Raw genomic sequence first — 17,231 nt, forward strand, 5'->3', positions numbered from 1 at the left:
ACTAGCTAAAGCTAGGAATGAACACCTGAATGCTTCCTAGTTTTGCCACCAAGTTACATGGTGACCCTACTAAAAAAACACATGTAATGGTAGACATTCCAGGTTCCTTATTTTTCTTTACATTTAGCCATTTGGCTGACGCTCTTATCCAGAGCAACTTACATTTTTATCTCATTATACATCTAAGCAGTTGAGGGCCTTGCTCAAGGGCCCAACAATGGCAACTTGGTGGTGCTGGGGTTTGAACCTGGGATCTTCCAAACCGTAGTCCAATGCTTTAACCACTGAGCCACCCCTGGCCCCTACTAGTCTTTAAGTTGTTCCTCTTAGGAGTCACCACAGCAGATTTAATCCACATACCTATTTTGGCTCAGGCTTGGGATGAGCACTGAGAGCCCACTGACGTGTGCGACAAAAACAATCGTGGTGATTAGCAAAACAGGTAGATTTACTCCTAAGATTTTCTGTTAGCCAGGTGAGGTTATCTAAAAGTTGATTCATGTCAACTGGACTTCTTCTTAGTTTAGTAGAAACATTTTACTACTTATTCAAGTAGCTGCTTCAGTCTAAGGAATGTTGGAAAGTTCCTCGTATTTAAGTCCTCCAAGGGCCTCCCCTATCTTTCTTGGGATTGATGAATGGGCAGCATGAAAAATAGGAGACAGGTTGTGTCAAAGACCTCCACCTCTGTTCCACCTGCACATCGCTTCTACAGATGGCTCCTTTCACCCCTATATCGAATCAGTTACTCTCTCTGTTCAAAATTTCCTACATTTTCATTCTGAAATGTGTGTCCTTTGACCAAATGGGGCATCTAGTGATCATAAGATCCCCTAAGGAATAATAGATGAGAGAAGCAGCACATCCTAGGAGGGCTGCAAGCTGTAAATGCACAGAAACAATGATGGACGATAGCTAAAGAAAACTGCCTAAACAAAAACTTGTCATTTCTCAAAACAAATGGCTAAGCATTAGATAGAAATTGAAACCATGAACAGGTCTGAGTTCACGGCCAATGGTAGTCTAAAGAACACCCGAACCTGATTTCTAATGCTCTTGCCAGTCAAAACACCAAGAAAGTCCAAGAAAGTCCCAAATCAGTAGCACAGAAAGTTATATGTGGGTTAGTGCCAAGGTTGTCCAGGTGTTGAAACAACACACCAGCATTTATCAGGAGAGAAACAGTTAAACAGGTTCAAGTTTAATTTCACTATAAAGTCCTAATAAAGGTTTTATGGTTTGGAGTTTATGGACAGACCTTCAGCTCAGTATGGATTCGGTTATATACAGCCTTGAAGCTCTTCTTCCTGTATGTGCTCCGATAAGCTCCTCCTATCAAATATTCAATCACCATGCCAATATCGATCAGAGAGATCTTATATTTCCCAGGGAGACGACACTGGAGACACACAAAAAAAAGGCAAAATACCAACTGGCAAAACATTATTTAATAGTTCTAATTAATTTAATAGTACATCATTTTATTTAAATATTCTATAAGCAAAGTAAGAAATGGTTTTCAACTTATTTCCACATGCTAAAATCATACCAAAAGTATGGACAATACTGTGTATATATTATGTTTTATTTAATTAGTACCTTTTTGGCATCCTCAATTATATGCCGTAAGAAGTGATCCAAGGAGCCTTGGTGCTGCTGTAAAGAAAACAGAAAACAGAATTTTGTCAACGGAATTCTCTACCGTGTAGCGCCCAGATTTAATTTTCAAATTTGATGCAACCTGAATGTACTTGTGGGCTAGTTTACTAGTCAATAAAACCCCAATAAAATATTTAAAGGCAGTTGAAGTGTACAGAATGTGTTACCATGTTATAAAGTTCCTCCAGACGAGACACTGTCAGGAAGTGCTTCATGGTCACACCGTTCTCGATGAGCAGCTTCACGAAACTGACGCGGTCCATCAGCAAAGCATTCAGCATGGCGTGCTCCAGGGCCCCCACCTTCAATACACCATCACAACACTGCATTAGTATACCCCTTTTTTACATCATGCTACTACATTATATCCCACATGCCATACTGAACCTTCCAGTGGTGTCCATACACCAGTACATGTTGCTGAGCAATGTCAGCTCTGTCCCAGGCCAGTGTGATGTTTAGTTTCTCTGCCGGTGCGCCTGATAGCAGAATGCACCATGGGAGATTAAAGCAGATAAACTAAACATAGTTTGGCAAAAGAGTATTATTTTGGGAAGTAAAATGTGTTTCCCACACCTCTTAGTGAAGCTGTCAAAATCGCCACATCTGCTTCCAAATGGTCTTCCGATTCCGAGTCGAAAATGGTGATCTGAAAAAAAGGAGGTTCATTTGTTTGTTAGTTTCCCAACATGCTACTCAAAGAAAATGTTATATGTAGATGTCCGTTATGAAACTAAAAAAGAAATGATTCAGAACAGCTTAAATAAAAGGTAGTCCTGCTCAGCCGTAGTTCATCACTGCTTCAACAAAACTGCACACAAAACATGACTCATCTAGACAAATCCTGCCTCATGCTTCTTAAAGGTTCACAGTTATTTTTATATATCCTCTCTAACATTTTTGAACTGTGTAAAGAAATTAATGTTTAAATAAATAATTGATGGGGTGAGTAGGTCCATTTCCCAGTTACTCACCACATCTCTGTGGTCCATACAATGTTTAAGCACGGTGAAGAGCTGATGCGCCTTCGCTCTAGCAACACCAAATAAATTCTCAATGCGCTTCAGGAAATCCTCCTTTATATTCACATCCAGCTCCCTAGGTGACACCAACAAAGCATTACCTTTTCAGGAAAAGTGTATGGTTAATGCTCCATATTGCTTTCAATACACTGTTTAGGTAAGCTCAAATAATTGGAAATAGATTACATTTTTTAATGATTTTAATGATTTATTTACCCATTTATTTATCTATTTACAATGAATAGAAAGAATCAGCCCCTATCAAATAATCCCAATTTGTTGCTGTCCAGGCTGAAATAAAGACAGATACTGTTTTTGTTTAATCCAGCCGTATTTACTCAGTGCAACATCCAAATGAATCATATAACACCGACATATGAGAAAAGAATTGAAAAACAGAAATCACTGATTTGGAAAAGGATCACCCTCTCCTAAAAATGACTTGAAAACGTAATCAGGTGAAGCTAATCACCTTTTCAATGGCACACAAAGCTTTGCACATATGGACTTTGCAATATTTGCCCTCACTTCTTTGTGGAAGCAGTAAGATCAAAGTTGAGATAAATTTGATGGTGACTGTTTGTAGACTGCAGTCTTTAAGTCATTCCCCAGATTTTAATAGGGTTTAAGTCTGGGCTCTGACTAGGCCATGCAAGGACATTCACCATTTTTACCTTTAACCATGGTGTGGTAAATTTTGCTGTGTGCTTTGGGTTACTGTCATGTTAAACCTTCTTCCCATTAACAACTTTCTGTCAGAGAGCACATTGTTGACACATGCACTCTTTGTCATAAATTCCTGCAACTGCTTCAGAGTTGCTGTTGGCCTCTTGGAAGCCTCTGATCAGTTTCCTTCTTCTTCATAATAAAGGATCCACTGTGCTTCTAGGCAGGGACTTTTTGGATCCATGTCTATTTTTTTAACATGCTGGAGTTGTATCTCTCAATAGGATGTTAAAAGTTACACTGAGTAAATACAGCTGAATAAAACAAAAACTCTATGTGCTAAATGTGACTATTATAAAGGTGGGTGATTCCTTACTACACCCACTGCATATGCCTGCGGTTGTGATGGAGTAACTGAAATCAAATCTACTATAACATGATATTGCAACAGTGATGTAGGCTATCAGCATCACAGATCAGCCGTAATATTAAATCCACCAAAACAGCCATTAGCACCAGACGCTTTAAGTCTTGTAAGATGCCTCCATGGGTCAGACTCATTTGTCCAGCATTACCTCACAGTTGCAACTGTTTGTGTGGTTCATCAAAGTATTCCTGAACAATTATCCATTGTGCGGGCAGGGATAGCTCGCTAGTTAAAGCACTGGCTTAACCGCACTACTGATCAAAAGGTCTCAGGTTCAAACCCCACCACCACCACCAGGTTTCCCCAGTTGGCCCTTGAGCAAGGCCTCGAATCCTCAACTGCTCAGATGTATAACGATATGAAAGGGTAAGTTGCTCCAGACTGCCCTTAGGGAATACAGTTCAACACAGTGTTTATGTACAGATTTTACAGTTCATCTGCGCAGACAACCTTCTTCCCCAGTTCCATGTTCTGATGTTAATGTGGCCATTGGAGCCACTATCAGTAGTGGACAGAGGTCAGGGTAGGAAACAAATTGTAATACTTTTCTATCAGAACCAGCATTAAGCATTTCATCAATTTGTTGCTTAAGGCCTGCTTTTGATCCCCATGTGCTTCAGTGAGCCATGGGTGACCCTGTTGTTCCTCTCGTACCACTTTTAGTAGATACTGTACCAACCGCTGCAGACTGTGAATCTGCATAGAGATTGCTCTGCCCCAACCGTCAAGCCACCACAATGTGACCCTTGTCTAAGTCACTTATATCAATTTACTTTTTTTTTTACATGCTTCTAAATTTTTCCTGCTTCTAACAGCCAAATTTAAGAACTGATTGTTCACCTGCTGCCTAATATATCTTACACATTGACAGGTGTAATTGCAACAAGAAAAGCAATTTTCTTCACTTCACGTGTCAGTGGTATTAATGTCACGGCTGATCGTTGTAAATGCAAGGATTTCCATAAATGCTTTTAATCCAAAATACAAATCAATAAAGATTTTCTCCCATACATGTGCAGACAGCTTTTTTTTTTTTTTTTGAATAGCACATCAGACTGGCTATTTTGCAGTATTTAATATGCTTTCATATATGATTAGGACTGCAGAACATGCCAGCATTAGCGTTGGTATATCAGTTAGAATATGCTCTACTGTAATATGATTATTATTTATGATCTACTATATTATTTAAAGAGTAGATTTTTTTTTTTTACCCCACCTGTCTGCTGCAGTCTGTTTGTGGATGAGTGACAGCAGGTCTGCAGCACGGCCCGTGCCCTCAAACACAATGACGGGCACAGGAGGGGACCTGCTCACATAATCTAGCACTATGGAGAGCACTGCAGGACCCCCCTCAACCACCACACACACCAGGGGAACTCTCTGACCCAGTCCTGAAGAAATGCAAAGTGACATATGCAAAATAACTCTTATTGTTTTTTGTTTTTGTTTTTGTTTTTTTTTGCTTCTGGGTAATCCATAAGGTGTGAAGCCTCTGGTTCATATACATGCAGAAATGCATGCACACACACTCACTTGGATGGATCCTCTGCCGTTGTATATGTCTCTCCAGCTTTCTCCTCAGCTCCTGCTGGCCTCCAGCTTTACCCAGAGTTCCATCATCCACCAACAGGAAGTGCGAGTGCATGCCATTAAGACTGGAGCGCTTACTGAGTGGATTCCCCAAAGTCTGGTAGTGCCTCAAAACCTGGTGTGTCACAAGGGTAGAAGTATACACAGACTTGCGATTCTATTGACTTATTGAATACAAGATGTGCCCGCAACTTCGTTCATGTGGAATTTAATTGCACACTCATAAGCACGCTCTAAAAATTTACAACACCATCTGTTGAATTTTGGAACTAAATATTTTACGTGTTACAGTGAAGTTTACAGAATGAAGGTGTAAGACCGTGTTTATTAGAACACTTAGACTAGGGACAGGGGTAGCTCAGTGGTTAAGGCATTGGACTGCGGTTCGGAAGATCCCAGGTTCAAACCCCACAACCACCAAGTTGCCACTGTTGGGCCCTTGAGCAAGGCCCTTAACCCTCAACTGCTCAGATGTGTAATGAGATAAAAATGTAAGTCGCTCTGGATAAGAGCGTCTGCCAAATGCCTAAATGTAAATGTAAAAGACAACAAGTGTTTAAGTAGATATCAATTGCACACTCATAAGTGCATATTTAGAAAGTTTATCAATTATGTTTTATTGGAAAAAACAGTACTGTGTCATGAGGTGCACTTCACAATGGTTACAATAATACTGCTTCTTGATGGGCTACATCACACAACCACATGACTGACCATTTATTCCACATTACATTTAGAAAGTTCTGACTGTCAAAGAGACTTTCAGTTATTATCATTACCCATTATTATTGTTATGAGGTAATCAAGAGATAAAAAATAAATAAATAAATAAATAAAAGCTCACATCTCGTCCTATGAGGTCTGTGTGGTTCTCGATAAGCCCCCATGGTGTGATACCAATCACAGTCCTCTTCCTGCGCTCATGTGTACCATAGAGTTTCACAGCATCTCCGACATACATTGATACCCCTAAGTAACGGAAAGACAAAACGTACCCAATTACATAAATCAATAAATGAAAGTAAGAAAAACAAACAAGGACACACAGACAAACCTGTATTAAAGCCATCAGTGAAAATCCAGGCTCCCGCAGTCTCGGCAGCCCTGATGAGGCCCTTGCTAAATGCCTGGCCTACTCTTGGGGGTAAGGAAAAGTTGTCCGTTCCTCCATGCACTGATATGAGTAGCTTGGGCTGAGCCATGTTCCACTCTCGCAGCATTAAATGGCGAATTTCCTCAGGTTTAGCATCGCAAGACAGACGCACATACTGTGGGAAAAAAAACAAAAAAACAAGCCAGAAGTAAGTCACAGATTTTGTGTTTTCAAGCGATCCCACTAGCAAACAACGAACCTTAGCACGGCAAGAAGACTTGTTGCTGTGCTGGAAGTCGATAGAGCCGAATGCATCGGTGGGTCCGGTTTTGGTGTGTTGAACAACACACCACGCCTCTTCTTCTCCAGACAGAGGGAGCCAAGAACTGGAGTCAAGCTCTGAATGCTCACCAATTAGCCTCCCACAGCAGCACCTGGGGGTACAACAGATGCAAATCTGTATATAAACACTTCAGTTGTGTTTAGCAAGTTTAGTTTTTACCCTACGCTAAAGATCTCATCTGTTACATACTGTATAAATAAAAAACAATTATGAAACCACATGCTTGCAAATAAGATTTACCAAACTGTACTGTAGTAATGAGGATTGAAAAAAAAATCATGAATACAAACCTGACTAGATTTTGGCAAACATGACAAACAGGGAAACACCTGAAAAAAAATACACGAAAGCCTTCAATTAAAGTGGAACACTATTTCAACAGACTTTAATGGCAATGTCAAATAAAACATACGAACAAATAAAATATAGCACCTGTGGTGGTCCCTTGATGCTGGTAAAAACTTGACACACTCCCTTTTGTAAAAGGTTGTCTGGATCCATGACTTTTTAGACTGGTATAAGAAAACAGGTAAATAAAGATGATTTACATGGGAGTGTTATGTTTGTCACTTTATATACTATCTGGGTAAAAGAATGTGGTAAAATGAGTGTTTAAGGACAGAACTACCGATCCAATGGTTCCAGGTTCAAACCCCAGCACTAACAAGTTGCTACTGTTGGGCCCTTGAGCAAGGCCCCTTCTGCTCAAAATGTAAGGCGCTCTGGATAAGAGCATCTGTAATTGCTATAAATGTATATGTGCTTGCTGGACATCATATACTGTTATAATAAGCTTTTATAAGCAGGCTATGCAAGTTATTTTATCCAGCTTTAGCAAACTATGACTTCATGGGGCTCGCTTCATGCACTGGGGAATAGTTCAACGTTCAGATGTCCACATGCCGGTGATTTGTGAAAAAAACTAATTTCAACTCAAGGTTTTAGTTCATAGCATGTTCTGTCCTGTCCCTTAGACTTACACACTACAAGCTTTATATTACTGACCCATCAACTTTTATGTTAATTTCCTGCTTACAAAACTATGCAATTAAAATACTGTTTTTGATTCCTGTTACAATTGTTTGCAGAGGATGATAACAATTGAAAGCAAAACAATGCTAGTTTACATCATTAATGTTCAGAGTTCAATTTAATTCAATTCAATTTTATTTGTATAGCGATAGTCTAGCGATTTTCAGGGTTGGCGCTTCGGAATCCACGTTGGCACAGAATCAGCACTAAGGACAGCGGCGCCAAAGGCTCTCTGGACATAAATTAACCCTTTGTAAGTTCAGCATAAGATCTGTGGAACCGTCTAAATATAATTTGAATATAGTCTGACACATAAACAGACATATATTGTTCTGCTAGCGTGAACTTGTGGTTCCTCTGGACACTTTGGCTTATTTTCAAGAGATAGGTTTGACACTTTCAGCTCTTTAGCAAAACCTTGAAATGCAGCCAACCACTTTTCATTCTCTGCTTTTCCCAAAACCTCCTTTACAACTAGCCTCAGAGGCTAATCAGGTTCTTGTTCAGTCTCTTGTGATTTCAACAAATGTTCTATCATATGGCAGTTTCCAGAATGTAGCTGACAACTTTGTTTTAATCTTCCAAGGTTACCCCACATCACTCAGTCTGCAGCTTAATTAAAATACTATTTCTAGCCAAAGAAAAATCAGAAACAGACAGAACTAGGAGAAACTGTACCACATTCCATTTGAGCCACAAATACACCAATTAGCCATAACATTAAAACCACAAAACATTAACATATTAACCTAAATTATCAATTATATACCAGTAAACTGATGATAAGATCATGGGCACCCAAGGCTCACCATGCCTGTTGGGACCAAAACCCAGCCTGTCTGGTCGGATTCAACAGATAAGGTAATGTAACACAAATTGCAGGAAAAATAAATGATGGCCATGATAAAAATTAAAAAAAAGCACCAGAACACCCAGTAAACAACAGCGCACTGCACACAGGGCCCAGTGGGCAAAGAGCCCAAGGCTGTCAACCCAGCCTTCAAATTGCCCAGATCCCAATCCTACTGAGAATACCTGGGATGTGCCAAACAAGTCCAATCCATGGAGCAACCAAATGTCCATCCTTAGAGAATCCAACAGGCCCTGGTCCAATCTCCCATAGTACCAAAGTCACAAATTAAAGAACAAAGCTTAAAAGTGCCTCGATATGAAAAGGGCACATACAGTACATATACGTATAGTGGTGTAATGTGTTAAGTCTTTCTTTATCCCCCCTTTAAGTACAATTATACAACAATTTCTCATACACTGACTGATCAGTCATGTTTTTGTTTATAGTTTTCTGCTGCTGGCATGATACTATTTCCCCTCCATTTAGATAATACATGCCTCCCTCAATGCACATTATAATCCCTTCCGGAATATTAGGGATATTATGCAATGTTGTCTTGAGAAACTAACACTATGAGCAAGACTGAAACTAAAAACAACAGTTAGCTATTTATGTAGCTAGCTAAATTTAGTATGGGAAACGGTGTCAGGAGACAGCCCTTACATCAATACATGAAAATGCTGACTACCAATGGATGACCCATTATACCATATTGTGTGTGCGGAATGTTGCAGTATTATCGTTGGAAACCACTTATCATTCTGTGCTTTTTCCAAAAACTCTAACCCTGAGAAACAAAAGCAGTAAATTATTGGTGTAAAGTTAACACCAGGGTTCTTAAAAAGTTTAAAGCTCAGCCTGATGGATGAGCACAGGGTCAGGGGGTCAAAACAGGCTGGATTTTAATGTCCAAAAAAAATCAATTCTCAACTTAGATTGAGATTCGGTATTTAATTAAAAAACAAAGATCAAAATTACAGGTTCAAATAATGGCTAATAATGTGAGAGATGAAGTGATAATGATATTAGTAGTTACATTAGTAGTAATAATGGTGACTATTTATTGCGTCTAGTTGTGGTTGATGTCATAGTAGTAGTGTTGGTGGTGGCAATAGTAATAATAGTGTTAGTAGTAGCAGTAGCAGTAACAGTGCTAGTAGAAATAGATAATATAGCTATTATTACTAACAGTAGCAGGAGTAGAGGAGGAGAAAAATACATAAACCAAGTCATTCTATCATCAAAATCCTAAATAGCAGAAGTGATCATTTGAGCTGAACATGCTTTAAGTGTGACATTCAAAGCTCCAAAGCATCCAAATCATTTTCTCACCTCCACCTTGGCACTATGTGTGTGTGCGCGCTCAGTCATCTCTCCTCACTCGCACGACCGCGGCCCCCGTGCTCTGAGTTCCCACACGAGCTCGCACTGAGGACAGCAGGAAAGACAATGGGCGTGGCTGTGAAGCTCTGAAGGAGCAGTGGAGACTCTGCAGCAGTGGAGTGTGTGCTGAGGTGATCCCAAGCTGGGCTTTATGTCTAATACCAAAACACAGTCATCAAAATCAATTCATAGTTGCCCCTCATACAACGTCTGCAGCCTTTTAACATTTCTAAACTGAACTTGACTTTGTGTCACAAGAACAAGTGGCGGAAAGGTAAAGGGTAAAGCGTGACTGTATAAACAATCAACAAGCTAGTGTTATTAGTACAAATTGTAAAAAGGAAAACAGCACTATAGGCGAATATACTATAGCACTATAGTAGTAGTAGTGTTAAGGAAAAATAATTTCCACTCATATATAAGTCATTAATCTTATTTCTAGGCTGTGAAACTGATTCTAAACAACTGGCATCAATGCAGATTGAAATTATTTTGAAAGGCTAAGAGAGACATCGCCAAGACATGACAGACTAATTTAATGGCATCATTTAAGAAATCGTACGTTTGAATCCCGCCAGTGCCAGGTTGCCCCTGATGGCCCTTAACTCTGTGCCTCTATATAACACCCATCCACTAAGATGCAGGGTAACCTCAGTGCCAGTCCCAGGCCTGGAGAATAGTGCTGCACAATTAATTGCCTAATACTTGAAATTGCAATATGGATCTGTATGCTTGATTAATTGCAAAAGGTTGCAATTTATTATAGGTAATTTGTGTACAAGTTTAACAATAATAATTTAATTTTCTTTTTTTTAAAACCTTAGAGGTGATAAAAAATATTGACAAATATTATTTTGATGGGATAATTTGTGCTATTATTCGCTGTTAGCCTGTAATAAATACATTTAAATACAAAACAGCTGTTACATATCACAATGTGAGCTTTTATGGAAATGTGTGGATTGTGACAGGAAGAGTGTAAAACTTGTGCCAATAATCAAATGAAAGTAAGTGATTCAATGTGGCGATTCCAGGAAACGGGGGGAAAAATGGGGATTTAAAATATAAAAAAAAAAAAAAACACCACAGTACATACATGAACAATGGGTCCTTCCTGGACAATTGGTGTGGTACCAGAATTAAACCCAACGTAAACATTTATTCATTCATCTTCTATAGCGCTCGTCCTGTGTACAGGGTCACAGCAGCCTGGAGCCTATCCCAGGAGACTATCCCAAGAGACTGAGGGCGGGGTTACATCCTGGACAGGGTTGTGTTGTCACAGATAAACATTACGGAAAATTTGGCAACGGCAATTAATCTGATCTGCATGTCTCTGGACACCGAACATGCAAGGCCACAGTGCTAACCACTACGCCACATAAACATATTAATCATTATTCATGTTAGTTTATGCACCCGCTTAGGAATATATTTTGCATCTTCTTTTTGCAATTTCTTGTAGAAACTTTTTAGAACAATACACAGAACAACAAAGGACCGTTTCACACTGCAGTTTTTCTAATTCACTTTTGACAAAGTACCAGTACAATTATTTGTAAACACTTTTTTTAATGTATGCTACGTTTTTACTCCATTGTAATAACCCAAAAGGTCACAAGACAATAGAGATTACATGTATACTTCCCTCCCCGCGCATTTACACTAACAATCAGCACGCTGGATCAGTATATTAGAGAGCACAGTTCATTGCTAAACTGCATAAATGACCACCCACAATTATGACTGCTTAATACCTCAATTACTCTTATTAAACCTTGCCCTTATCACATATGCACGTTTATATAAGGAGGTAAGCTGATCTTTGACCACCATTTAACTACTACGAGGCTCAATGCACACAATTCTAGCATGAAAACTAACAAAGTGTAAAGGCAAAGATAGAAAAGCACAGCTTACCATATTAGACACAGTTTGATAAGGTTTGCTAAGAAGGTAGGATGGTCTCCATGCCTGGTTTATCACCGGCTGTGACTCATAAATAGAAAAGAAAAAAGGGAAAGAAAAAAAAAAACAGAAAATCTTACACTACGTTTTCCTCCTTCACTCGGAGCAAAGGTCTTTGGAGGTTGACCCGACACAGTGGCAGTCTCAAGGTTCTTTTATTTCTTTTCGAAAGTGCCGCCTACTGTAATAAACAGCTGCTTAATGCTGCAAAGAGATTATATGTATAATTAGTTGTAATTATTTAGAAATCATTAAACGTATTCAGATCCATATCAAGGGACTTGCTGATTTGTGCCCCAATTGTGCAAAGCTTGTAAAACGTGCCATTTTTTTCTCGATATCAAACCCTCATTACATCACCACTATGATGGCAGAGTTCTAGATGGTGGTTAATTTGATATAAGGCATAATATTGAACACATAAGTAAAAACAACTTAGAAATAAATTTCACAGTTTAATAAGCAAAAAAGAGAAGGCAAAGAAATAAATCACACACAAGCTCAGTATGGTCAGTCTTTAGGATCTGAAAAGTTTTATTTAAAAAAAATTGTCTCCCAAGTACAAAAGTAATTGATTTCCTGAGGCGTTCTGATTTTCATACGTTTTTTTTATGCTGGTTTTACACTCATCATGCTGAAAATAAGCATTGTAAAAGCAATTTTGTTCAAAGTTCTTAAAAAAAAGTTTTAAATAATAAAAAAAAAAACTTAAACAACCTCCCATGGAAAAAGTACCAGATATTGTAAAGCAGATTTTATTAACATACTTCACATCACCTCGGCGCTGGACCCACCATGACCCTGACAAGGACAACTGCTAAATGAATTACAGGTTTTTATTGTATGGATGCCCAAGTGCAGCTCTCCAGCTAATAAACGCTGAATTACAGAGTTAACATGAATTCAAATGCATTGTGAACAAAATGAGAAAACTAAATACATTAGAACATTGTCACTTCGACAAATAGTAGGTAATCAGTTTTGCACTCGAACACTGACTCTAATTACTGACCATGAACTTAAGTATTTTAAAGTCTTAGTAACAGGTTAGAAATATAAAATGTCTAAAAAGACGATGAAGAAAAAAAAAAACAAAAAAAAAAAACAGTACAACATAAAGGGGCCTGAAAGCATAACCGTCATGTGGTACTGGTATTCCCACCATTCTTTTTTTCCTTAACAGGGCAATTTCAGACGCTCTGGCTTTCTTCAATACTTAATACTTCCAAGCTGATGTTGCAGCACAGAGTTTATAACGCATCGTGGAGTGACGCGTCACGTCTCCATTTCCTCTGTGGTGTCTCTGACAGAACTGTCCTCATCGAGCACTAATGTGGACGGGCTGTCCAGGAGTGACAGATCTAATGCAGGCAGAGGAGTTCTCCAGAACTGGAAGGAGTTAAACGCAGAAAGCTCATCCCCATTGTCGTCAAACCGTGTTACCTGTAACAGGACAGGCAAGGCAGAAAGTAATTACCTCTTCATGAAATTCGCAACCATCAGTAACAGCCTAAGCTAATAGTTATTAGAAATTATTTATAATACATGCTGTTTAATACTGGATTCTGATTGGAATTGCATCATCATTTTTATGGTACCAGGTCATTCATAGAGACTTGGAAGGCAAAAGCTCCATATAATTTAAACCTAATTGGAATATTTAAATAAGGAAAGAAATATCACTATTAATACTGACAATCTTTCTGAAAGGAATGGATCATTTAATATTAATGAGAAGAGTATCTAGTCTAAGTGTAAAACAATTTTCCAATATAGTTAAGTCTTCATGACAGTTGTTCACTTGCTGCATTTTTATTTCCTTCAAGAGACAGAAATGAGAGTCTGGTGATGGTAATGAGTGTTACAGCTGTTATATCTAATGGGTTTAAATTTTACCGTTAAGGGGGCATTAGTCAGTTTCTATTACAATACTTAAGTTTGACAGTAGCTCACTTTTCAGGCAGCAAAACAAGTTTAAAAAGTCACGATCACAGAACTAGCCTAACAATGTGTAACTTTTCTTCAAACTTGAAGCCGTGTTGCACAACACTCATATAAACACTGTTGAGTAGGAAGCACAAACACTTTTTCAATCACAATTGAAATTTATCAGCTTATTTAAGTTATATTTTACTGCAGTGCAACTTAAATTTTCTAATTGAACGTGAAAGATCTAAATATGTATCCTGTACAATAAGTACTTATAGAAATACGTAGTGAGATATTCTTGCTTAAATCTTAAATTGTGACACCTTTATATTTATTTTGAGACATAATTTGCTTCATAAAATTTAAAAATAATAATAATTAAATAACCAATTTAAAGCTATACTGCACAGGAAAGAGCTAGGGAAACATTCTGAAGATGCCACAATGAATTTTCCCCCATGTCAGGAAGTTTATACAAGGTGATTCTGGTAAAACTGGTACCATTCCTTTATTTTCATGTTTATCTGATGACCTTTTCTAATTAAAATGTAAGTAATAATCCTGAAAAGCACATCACATCATTACACATCATTTTACAATAGAAATTTTAATTATGAATTTGGTCAAAACAAGTAAACAAAGTGAAATGTTCTAGTAGTTCTAGGAAATATAGCCACTTTACCAAACAATTTAGTGGACCGGAACGGTTATGTGAAGCTAAAACAACGTCCCAAGTTCTGCAATGCTTACATAAAGGGGTGTTCAAGTCAAACCAGGATTTGTGATAAAACGTTTTGTGAATGAAGACATAAAACCGACTAACTTTTCCCTTTACACTTATTAAACAATTCCATATTTCTGGAAGGAGATATCAGTGTCAGTGCTTTGTATTGGTCTGACCACCACGAGAAAATCTTCAGGACTGTTTTGGTTTTGTTGTCTTATTGAATTTATGTATTGTTCCTGTCAAATTTTAAACAAATAAGACAAAACTCTTAATTTCACAGGAAAAGAATCAACTTTACTGAATTCCCATCAACAGGTTGATTGTTTCCCTGTTTTCACTCGTTTATCTCTCACGCACAATAGTTAAAATCAAGCTGCTAGCGCCACAGTGAGGGAGAACTTGTGAACTGACACACAGACGAGTTATTAAAGCTCGTGCTGTTTGAGCGTGTAACTGACACGCAGTTTTAAATCCCCACCTTTGGTCGCGTTTCCAGTGTTGACCTGCTCGCGCTTCCTTTGGATGCCATCTCGCACGCACCGCTCGCGCTTTGGAAGTTTCCAGAAGCGCGCGCATCCCCGGTGTCCACAGCGTGTGTCGCGGTACCGTCTCCGTGCCGCGGTGCTGCCGGCGTGTCGCGGTGCTGATGTTCTTCTTGATCCTCGCAGCACCTCGGTCTCTTTCTGCGCCGCTCCCCGGTTAACGTGCTGAACAGCGCGGGCGCGACGGTGGCGACGGTGTGCACCGCGTGCACAGCCTCCGTGTCCGCATCACACACAGAGCGACATCTCTTCTTCTGCTGCTGCTGCTGCTGCTCAGGAGAAGCATCGTGAAGCAACGAGCTCTCGGCTCTGCGCTTTGTTGTCATCTGCAGGAGATCTACAGCTCTAACTTGCTGCACTAAACTCATGAAATCCGGATAAACATAGGCAGACTGCAACTTCACGTCCAACTTGCTCGTTTGATTCTAACAAATAACACCTTAGACCCAAAACGCAGCGCCCTCTTGTGTCTGGAAGACCGAACAACAAAACACTATACCCACATTAAACTTGTTTCTACTAAAACATTTTATTGTATTTATATCTATATATAAAAATTTTAAGGTAAAAATTAGATGATCAGTTTAATTTAATCAGTAATATTAGAAGGCCCAGTGACATGTCTGCCTGCAACCAAGATGAACCACTTGAATTTTTATTATTTCAAAATTTTTTTTACAAAAAATGTATTTGGTGTGATATTATAGGGTAGTAGATACCACTGAAGTAGTTGCTAAATATTATGAAATTGTATAAAATTTACCTATTTTTAACCTACTGTCAATTTATTACAATCAATGGGAAAGAGAGGACACCGAAAATGTTCACGCCTTGTTTACTTATTCGTCGCCAGTCAAATACACTCCTTGTTCAGTAATTAGAGAGTGAATCATAGATGGAAAATTAAAAAAGTAGATTGTATAAAGATAATTTTTTTTTCTTAAAACGACTTCAGCAAGTTCTTCTGAACAATGTGTGGAACGACCCATTTTATTTTCAAAGAGTAATACACAGGACCTTTTTTTTTTACTTCATCCTTGAATTTCTTTGACACCTGTTTTTTACAGAATAATTTACCTCTCTAATTGAACTTTGCTAATATTTTGAACATGCCCCATTTCAATTAATGACTCAATTACACAGAATCAGGTGCATGCAAGTCATGAATGTTGGGTCTGTTGTTTTATATTACTCCACTACACCTACAAGTAAAATATTTACCATGGAAAAATACAATTTCTCCCAAAAACAATTATTGATTTGTTTGCTGATGTTGGACTGCTATTATTTTAGACACTACTGTAAGTACTGAAAACATTAATTAAATTCCATTTAGCCAGTTTTGCTTAATGGTGTGGCAGAATCTGAATTGACAGACATACTGTACAAGCAGAATTTATTTATTTTTTTGCTGTATTTCTACTTTCTCTGAGAGCAAGGCAACACTGCAAATCACTACGCCATCGTGCTGCCAAGCTTTGAAACATAACAAAAAAACACTAAGTTATAAAATTGCATTATGTATTGAAACCTGCAGAGAAATATAATTTTATGATCATTTTCTAAACAGGCTAAGGATTAAACCTGTTTTTTTTTTGTTTGTTTTTTTGCGAACATGGTAAGGGCAAAATGTTTCCAGGAGTAAAAAGAAAAAAAAAAAAAAAAAAAAATATATATATATATATATATATATTAATTACTTACATGACAGCAAGTCCATTGTTTCACATTTTGGAAAACAAATAACTTTTTTTTATTGTAATACAAAACACACAACTGTACAGTACAGTAAGTTTAAAACAACTTATTTCATTAGTGCTGTGTGAACTTTTCCAATGCAGACAGACAAAATGTGCTTAAGGCAGCAACGATCCAGTGACAACAGTGACCGAAATGTAAAAAATGAATAATATATAAATAATAATAGATTTTCATGAATAATAATAAAAATATAATATATTTGGCTGTGTTTTCTGTCGAGACACGGAGAAACT

The 17,231-nt window shown here is 38.2% G+C and overlaps 2 protein-coding genes across 5 annotated transcripts in view; both read right to left on the reverse strand.

Moving 5' to 3' along the window:
- Positions 1 to 12,123, reverse strand: part of trpm6 (transient receptor potential cation channel, subfamily M, member 6) — a 30,127-nt gene extending 18,004 nt beyond the window's left edge. For 3 of the 4 annotated variants that reach the window (XM_053480858.1, XM_053480860.1, XM_053480861.1), the window contains exons 1-15: positions 11,992 to 12,123; positions 10,021 to 10,226; positions 7,236 to 7,315; positions 7,094 to 7,132; positions 6,720 to 6,894; positions 6,422 to 6,635; positions 6,212 to 6,336; positions 5,311 to 5,482; positions 4,994 to 5,168; positions 2,634 to 2,757; positions 2,236 to 2,308; positions 2,047 to 2,138; positions 1,827 to 1,961; positions 1,600 to 1,656; positions 1,259 to 1,432 (exon numbers count right to left, since the gene is read on the reverse strand). In XM_053480858.1, the coding sequence (XP_053336833.1) occupies positions 1,259 to 1,432; positions 1,600 to 1,656; positions 1,827 to 1,961; positions 2,047 to 2,138; positions 2,236 to 2,308; positions 2,634 to 2,757; positions 4,994 to 5,168; positions 5,311 to 5,482; positions 6,212 to 6,336; positions 6,422 to 6,635; positions 6,720 to 6,894; positions 7,094 to 7,132; positions 7,236 to 7,315; positions 10,021 to 10,059 (1,674 nt within the window). In that variant the 5' untranslated portion in view covers positions 10,060 to 10,226; positions 11,992 to 12,123. The remainder of the gene's footprint in view (positions 1 to 1,258; positions 1,433 to 1,599; positions 1,657 to 1,826; positions 1,962 to 2,046; positions 2,139 to 2,235; positions 2,309 to 2,633; positions 2,758 to 4,993; positions 5,169 to 5,310; positions 5,483 to 6,211; positions 6,337 to 6,421; positions 6,636 to 6,719; positions 6,895 to 7,093; positions 7,133 to 7,235; positions 7,316 to 10,020; positions 10,227 to 11,991) is intronic. The other variant, XM_053480859.1, reaches the window with a different exon arrangement.
- A 651-nt stretch (positions 12,124 to 12,774) lies between these two features.
- Positions 12,775 to 15,652, reverse strand: wu:fa19b12 (uncharacterized protein LOC560551 homolog). The gene is made up of 2 exons (XM_053481387.1): positions 15,174 to 15,652; positions 12,775 to 13,482 (listed from the first exon to the last, which is right to left on the reverse strand). Exons 1-2 carry the CDS (start codon positions 15,603 to 15,605, stop codon positions 13,315 to 13,317), a joined length of 600 nt encoding a protein of 199 aa, XP_053337362.1. The 5' UTR covers positions 15,606 to 15,652; the 3' UTR covers positions 12,775 to 13,314.
- Positions 15,653 to 17,231: the final 1,579 nt, after the last annotated feature.

The sequence above is a fragment of the Clarias gariepinus genome, chromosome 21, assembly GCF_024256425.1.
Source record: "Clarias gariepinus isolate MV-2021 ecotype Netherlands chromosome 21, CGAR_prim_01v2, whole genome shotgun sequence".
In the NCBI taxonomy this organism is placed as follows: Eukaryota; Metazoa; Chordata; class Actinopteri; order Siluriformes; family Clariidae; genus Clarias; species Clarias gariepinus.